General features: G+C 48.0%; 1 protein-coding gene across 1 annotated transcript; it reads left to right on the forward strand.

The window, feature by feature from the left end:
- Positions 1-948: 948 nt before the first annotated feature.
- On the forward strand, positions 949-2,960 carry J7T54_003358 (uncharacterized protein; the record flags this gene model as incomplete). Its single annotated transcript, XM_051510640.1, has 4 exons — positions 949-1,166; positions 1,220-1,350; positions 1,405-2,139; positions 2,191-2,960. The coding sequence occupies 4 exons, from the start codon at positions 949-951 to the stop codon at positions 2,958-2,960; spliced, it is 1,854 nt and encodes a 617-aa protein (XP_051358479.1).
- Between the last annotated feature and the right edge of the window lie 3,967 nt (positions 2,961-6,927).

Consider the following 6,927-nt stretch of genomic DNA (forward strand, 5'->3'; position numbering starts at 1 on the left):
AGCGGCGTTCAGGCCACCTACAGTGGGATATTAGAGCAAAAACTGCCACACCGTATCAACCATCAATTGCACACCCGACTTTATCGTCGCAGCCTCAATCAAACAGCTGCCGTTGCCGCGCAAATGATTCCTACAGAAAATAAATCAATATACCGTGATCTCGCGATGTCAGGCTTTGCAATCACAATGTTTAGACTCGTTTTTAAATAGGTGCGGCGCGGTTGTGGCTTTTCGTTAATTCTCTATGTTACAGCGGCCCTCGGACTCTTTTTTTAGTAGCTTTGTCGGGTGCCCTGTTAGGTGCCTCATTAGGTGCCTTGTTCTTGGTTATTAATTATATTAATAAGAAGCCTAGTGTCGCGCGATCATGGCAGGATCATTTATTTCCTATAGTAATCAATTGCGCGGCAACGGCAGCTATTTGATTGAGGCTGCGACAACGAAAGTGCGCGTGCAATTGATGGTTGATACGGTGTGGCAGTTCTTGATCTAATATCCCACCGTAGCCACCCGGGAAAAGCAAGTCAAGCGCCAGCCCTGACGTAGCCCCAGACGGCAGAGACACTAACCACCACCAACATGTGCCCAGAAGCCTCGCGCATCCGAGAAAACATCTGATAAGATGCGCTTGATCGCTAGTCGCGCACTATTATCCCCGAGATACGGTCTTTGGGCGCCCCATGATGTCATGGTACAGACCCACAAACTCTATTTACCGATATCTCCTTGGTCAACGTCACATCCGCCATGCCACCGCGTACTTGGCGAGAAAAATTGCTGCCAATAGCACGGCAACGCTAGAAAGCCGCCGCTGCTCAGCGCCTGAGCCAGCCCTAATGCAGGCTCGATCAGATAAAAATACAGACATGCCGCTCTCTCTCACCCGTCATCTCGGTATCACCCAACCTTCTTGTCTGCTAACTACCTTTGCAGTACCTGGGCGTCAATATGAGAAACTCATTGAGGCCAGAGGATCGCGAAGCCGCTCCCCACAACGAGACGGATCGCGGCCATGTCGGTAAAGAGGGTGACTACGACCGCGAGCGCTCTATGAGCGGTAGTGGTGAGGACTCCGCGAGCGAGCATTCTCAGCAAGCTGGTGTAAAGCGCATTGAAGCCGTGAGCAAGGCCTGGACTACGACCTCGCTTGTTATTGCCTACGTTGCGTGAGCAGCCTCACAATTATATCTGGTTACTCTTCGCTAACGTACTGACATAGCCTGCTTCTGATCGCCAATGTCACGTCCCTCGAGATCCAGGTGACAGGTATCATGGTGCGGTTCGCTACCAGTGACTTCCTGCTGCATTCTTTGGTCTCTACAATTTATGTCGTGCAGGGTGTAGTCAGCTGTAAGCTCCCAAATAGCCGTTCATTCAACTTTCACCCACTAACGCCTTGAACAGCCGTCATCAAACCGCCAATGGGTAAAATTGCCGACGTGTTTGGACGTCTTGAGGCCTTTACCATCACCATTGCTGCATACACGATTGGTTATTGCATGCAAGCCGACTCAAGCAATGTTGAGACGTTCGCCGGAGCCCAGATTTTCTGGGCTGCAGGCTTCAACGGTCTCCAAGTCCTGCAGCAAATCTTTGTAGCAGACACGACCGATCTACTCAATCGTGCTCTCTTCTCCACGCTGTTTGACTTGCCTTTCCTCTGGACGGTCTGGGCTGGACCCGAAGTCGGCAACTCTATTCTAACCACAGCTGGCTGGCGATGGGGTTATGGAATCTGGGCTATCATCCTCCCGGTATGCTTCGTTCCCTTGGCTGTCAGTCTATGGATGAATCAGCGACGTGCGAAGAAGCTCGGACTCGAGGTCCCCAGTGCCTTCCGAGGAAACTCGGCTTTCCAAATTGTCAAGAACATCTGGTTCGATCTTGACACATTTGGATTACTCTTATTTGCTGCCGCAATCTCATTGATCCTCTTACCGCTTACATTGGCTCCTGGTGCCGACGGCGGCTGGGCCAACCCAAGCATGATTGCCATGCTCGTGCTGGGTGTTGTATTCTTGCTAGCCTTCCCCTTCTGGGAGACAAGCAAGAAGCTAGCGCCAATGGCCTTCTTCCCACCCAACATTTTCAAGGAGCGTACCGTCATTGCAGGTGTACTTATTGCATTCTTCTACTTCAGTAAGCGCCCTAATCCAGACCTCCTATTCTCACGCTAACATTCTTCCCCAGTGGCATTTTACTTGTCCGTCTTTCCCTACTTCTCGTCGTACCTGCAGATTGTGCAAGGAAAGGGACAGGTCACTGCCGATTACATCGTGCGCGTCTTCTCGTTCAGTTCGACCGTTTCCTCTGTCGCGGTATCCTTGGTCATTAAGTACACCGCCCACTACAAGTACTACGTCACCTTCGGCGCAGCCATCTATCTGATGGGCATGGGCCTTATGCTAGCCTACCGCAACGAAGACGCATCTACCGGCTCCTTGGTCGGAACCCAAATCGCCGTCGGTATCGGTGGTGGTTTCCTCAACGTCCCAGTCCAACTCGGAGTGCAAGCCTCCGTCTCTCATCAGCAAGTCGCAGCCGCCACGACCGTCTGGCTCACTCTTCTCGAAGTCGGTGGTGCAGTCGGTTCCGCTATATCGGGCGCTATCTGGTCCACCTGCGTTCCCTCCAAACTCCAGCAATACCTCCCAGCAGATGCTGTGGGTGACTGGGCCACCATCTACGGCGATCTTACCGTTGCGGCCGATTACGTCACTTACCCACCTGGCTCCCCGGCACGCATTGCCATTAACCGTGCGTATCAAGAGTCTATGCGATACCTTCTCATCGGAGCGCTTTGCTGCGCTGCGCCTATCCTTCCGTTGACGTTCTTCCTCAAGAACTACAAGCTGGATCAGATGGATCAGAAGGTCACTGGAAATGTTATTGGAAAAGCGAACAGGAACGAGCATTTCGATGAGAAGCCCAAGAAGTGGCAGTTCTGGAAGCGCGGCTGATTGTGTCGGGCTCACTTTCAGATAATATAAAAGGGGAAAAATAGGTTTGGTGTTGCATGGAGGGCTTGCCAGTCTATATCCTTTTGCTCTTAATATAATTATATGATCTATATTCCAGTATCTTCAGGATTAGGCCAAGGGATCTTAATCTACTCTTTAGTGGCTTTCCACTAGGAACTCTACTAGGTTGCGAGCTTGATATAGAAGCGAAATTCGAGTTCTACTTACTATGCTAGATTTTTTTATCTTAATAAATTCACCCTACGGACTGAGTATTCCCTCGCCCTTTTACGTCCGAGGAGGCAACCCTTACCTACCCTACCTAATTATATTGACTTCCCCTCCTTATATATAACACGCCTCCCTTACTATCCCCGAGTACCCCTATATCTTACTAAATCTCCGGGGGTTCCGTATATCCGTGACTATACTAAGATAGATACTAACCTCGTTATATTAGTATAAGCGTGAGAGAAATAGCGATATAAAAAAGTCCATCTTTCCCCTCTAATAGATAAACTAGTTCTATAGATTTAGATATATATTATTCTATATTATCTTACTACGTACTATAGCTCTCTTAGTATCTTCGCTACCGATATAGCCTTACCTAACTACCTAGTCGTATTTCTAGCTAATAATACCTTTAGATACGAGCTTACCGCCCCTTAGCTATTAGCCGCGTAGAGATTTCGTGGGTGGACACTAGGGGACCAAGATTCGAGGCACCCAACTAGATAACTATAGTTATTTCCTGACGAGTACTATAAGTCTCACGGAGGAACCGGAGCGTCTTCTACTCCGGGCAGAAAGCCGTACCAGGGAGTTTTCCCGCTCGTCATTACCTATTTACCTCATACACGAGCTTATCGTAAAGCTGAGAGGCCTCTTAAAGACCTTACGCGTTTTTCTATAACATGAGGAGAAGGTAAGAGAGTATATTATCGGATATCTGTCGGTGGTGCGCCAGCGAGCCACGGAGCACTCCCAAGTCCCGGGTCATATCGACGACGCGCTTATTAGGAGCCGTTTTACTACCGTGCGGATCAGGATCACGTGTCTGAGGTCGAACTTGGTCGCTGTGCGCCGGTTCGGCTTAAAGAAGCGTGTGTCGGGATGGTCATTTACGCACTCGGCGAAGTATTCGTCTTCTGAAGCTAAGTTTTCCTATCGTATAGCAGCACACAGGAGCGCTAATGGGTCTTGAAAGACTCCCGGAAGCCTCTCAAGACCATGCAGCGAGTGATCTCTTCGTTATAAGCAATCAATTCTGCTCCGGGAGGCTCCCGCCTTGGCCGCGGCCGGATTTGGAAGAACAGAACGTATAAAAGTCTAAACTCTCCTGAGTAGAGAGGTGTGCCCCGTCTGCTCCGATATAGTCCACGGTGAAGTGTAACGACACACCTAAGCCGCTGAGCCGACATTTTAGCAAAGACCTTTACCTAGAATAGCGATCAATGGCTGGAAATGGCCCCATATCTTGACAAAACAAGAGTTTATATTCAATCTCCGGAGTATCCGCGTGCCCGTAACTACTTGTGGCTACACGTGCATAAGCACGAGATAAGGAAGAGAGAGCGAGAGCGAGAGCGAGCATATGTTTTCCTCCTTTTATTATACTAATCCTATAGGGTGGCTGGTCTTGCGTCCTTTTGTCCCTAAAAGCGTCCCCGTACCCCCGGCCTAATTATCGCCTCCCACCCTCCCTTCCTACGACAAGGACCCAACCACACTTAGCCCGATGTGACCTGTCACCTGCTGTGAACTATAGCCTCTTTCTTCCTGCTAGCCGCTCCGAGACGGTCCGCGCGAGCGATGGCTATCCCCCATCCCAGCGCGCACGGGCACTCGACGACTCTATCCTCCACCCTCAGGAGATTGCTGAATCGCTAGCTGAGGCACACTTCCGTCACGTAAGAATCTACGTGGAATCGCCGCCAAGCTATGCCGCAATGAGCTAGCGTGTTGTAATGCCTGGCTGTTGTGAGATGTCGAGGACGTGGCGGAAGTCAACGCCCGTACGGGAAAGTTAGGCACCGGGCGAACCGTACAACACCCTATCATTCTCGCTGTGAATTTGACAGAGGGTCTGGTACCCAATGCACGTACATCGACACTGTTGTCTATTCCGGCATTTCCTGCCACCTGACAACAGTTTCAAGTCAGAGCCTTTCCTGAACCCCATTACAAAGATAACGAAGCTTAATGAGGAGTCCTTGAATACGTTCTGGAAGCAAGTTCATATGGCATGAAGCCTCGAGTGAGACTATCTACGGGAGCGTAGAAATCGCAATATCTTTCACCTTCTCCGCGCATTCCTCTATCTTTATATTCTTACTGAGGTTACATTTACTAGTCGAGATCATGTTGTGTATAGACTCGGCCGAACGAGTCGGTTGGCTCCATGGGAGTCAATAGTAACCGTCAAGCTAGTGAGATAATGTAAGTTCCTTTTCTTCAGAAGGGTTACCTGCTTCAGCGAACGGGCCCTCCCGTGTCGTGGAATTGCTCTGCAGTTCGCACCTGTTCTCTGAGGGTTGAAGTTCTGGATGTGACTCGTTTACTATTGAGGCATGGGTCTCCACATGGCGCACGATTACTGAGCGGTTCCAAGTAATCTCGGTTTTTGGTCACTGAGGAGGAAGATCATCGTGAGGCTTTGTGAGGCTTTGGGAGGCGTTCTTAGAATTTCAGGTTCACGAACCTGTTACACGTTCATACACATGCTCTAGCTGAACATCACTAAAGTGATAGAACTTAAGGGCAGCCTCTGAGGCCTGATAAGTATGTCCGCCTTTTACTTCTTTAATTTTAAGACTGGCGTATTAGGGGATATAGGACCTTCTATATATATCAGCTGATGCACTAATAGGCAGATCAAACAAGTGGAAAAGGATGATAAATTCAAACGTCCTTGGGCAGCCATATATATCTATATATAGCTAGTCGGCCAGCCTAAATAGGCATGGCGCGGCTGCTCCTCGGATCGTGTGCGCGTAGCCTTAATTGGCTGCGGCGTTATCAATGCTATCTTATCGCTATCGTACCTGTGCGTGTACGTGACTAGCACGTGACACCCACACATAGCGCAGAGTCTCTATATCTATTACTTTTTAATATAATAGGAAATATCCGAATTTGCTTATTCGGTCCGTAATAACGAATATACTATTATATTCGACGTTAGATCCTAGTTCGATCGACTTAAGTAGCTTCGTGATATAGTCGAAGGCTATTAATTCCTATAGTCTTAAAGGCACGGGTAGTAGCTTTAGTTCTCCGTATAGTTTATATCGAGTAGCCTTATTATATATATAATCTTCGTATTATCTAACGATACGCGGGACGTCTGCCTTAATTCCTTAGTAATCGTACGTCCGTCGTATTCATTTAAGAGTCTTCCTAACTCCTTAGTATCCTACCGTAGGATACGTATAGATATTAGTTAAGATTTTATCGCGTAGCGGCGGTAGTATCTAGAGTAGTCTATTCCTAGTAGGTCCTTTTCCTATTTCTGTTATATAATCGTTAGGTATTTCTTTTATATACTTAGATACCTAATCTAGTATTTTATTATAATACATAATATCTACCTTAACTCTATATATAAGAAGATTAAGTAATATTTATATATAGTTCCCTTTATTATTTTTCCGAAGTATCTAACCCTTAGCTTCTAATACTTCGGTATTGTAGTCTAGTCGGCGACTAAGTACGTGTCATAGCTAGTTAAGAGCGGAGACCCACCCTTGTACTTATAGTTACGTGAACTCGCGCCTGCCCTTATATTTTATCGCGATCCCGACCGTCTTCTATTATAGCTCTTCGAGCTATGTCTTATATTTAGAGCCTGCCCTACCTAAAGAGTGCCTATCCGTAGTAATAGACTAGATTAGCCTAACCGAGTATTCCTTGTCTTACTTACCGATCGACCGCCCCCGATATTACGTAGCTCCTACCTATAGGA

Source organism: Emericellopsis cladophorae, assembly GCF_022114955.1.
Source record: "Emericellopsis cladophorae strain MUM 19.33 chromosome Unknown NODE_148_length_12916_cov_115_521847, whole genome shotgun sequence".
Classification (NCBI taxonomy): domain Eukaryota; kingdom Fungi; phylum Ascomycota; class Sordariomycetes; order Hypocreales; family Bionectriaceae; genus Emericellopsis; species Emericellopsis cladophorae.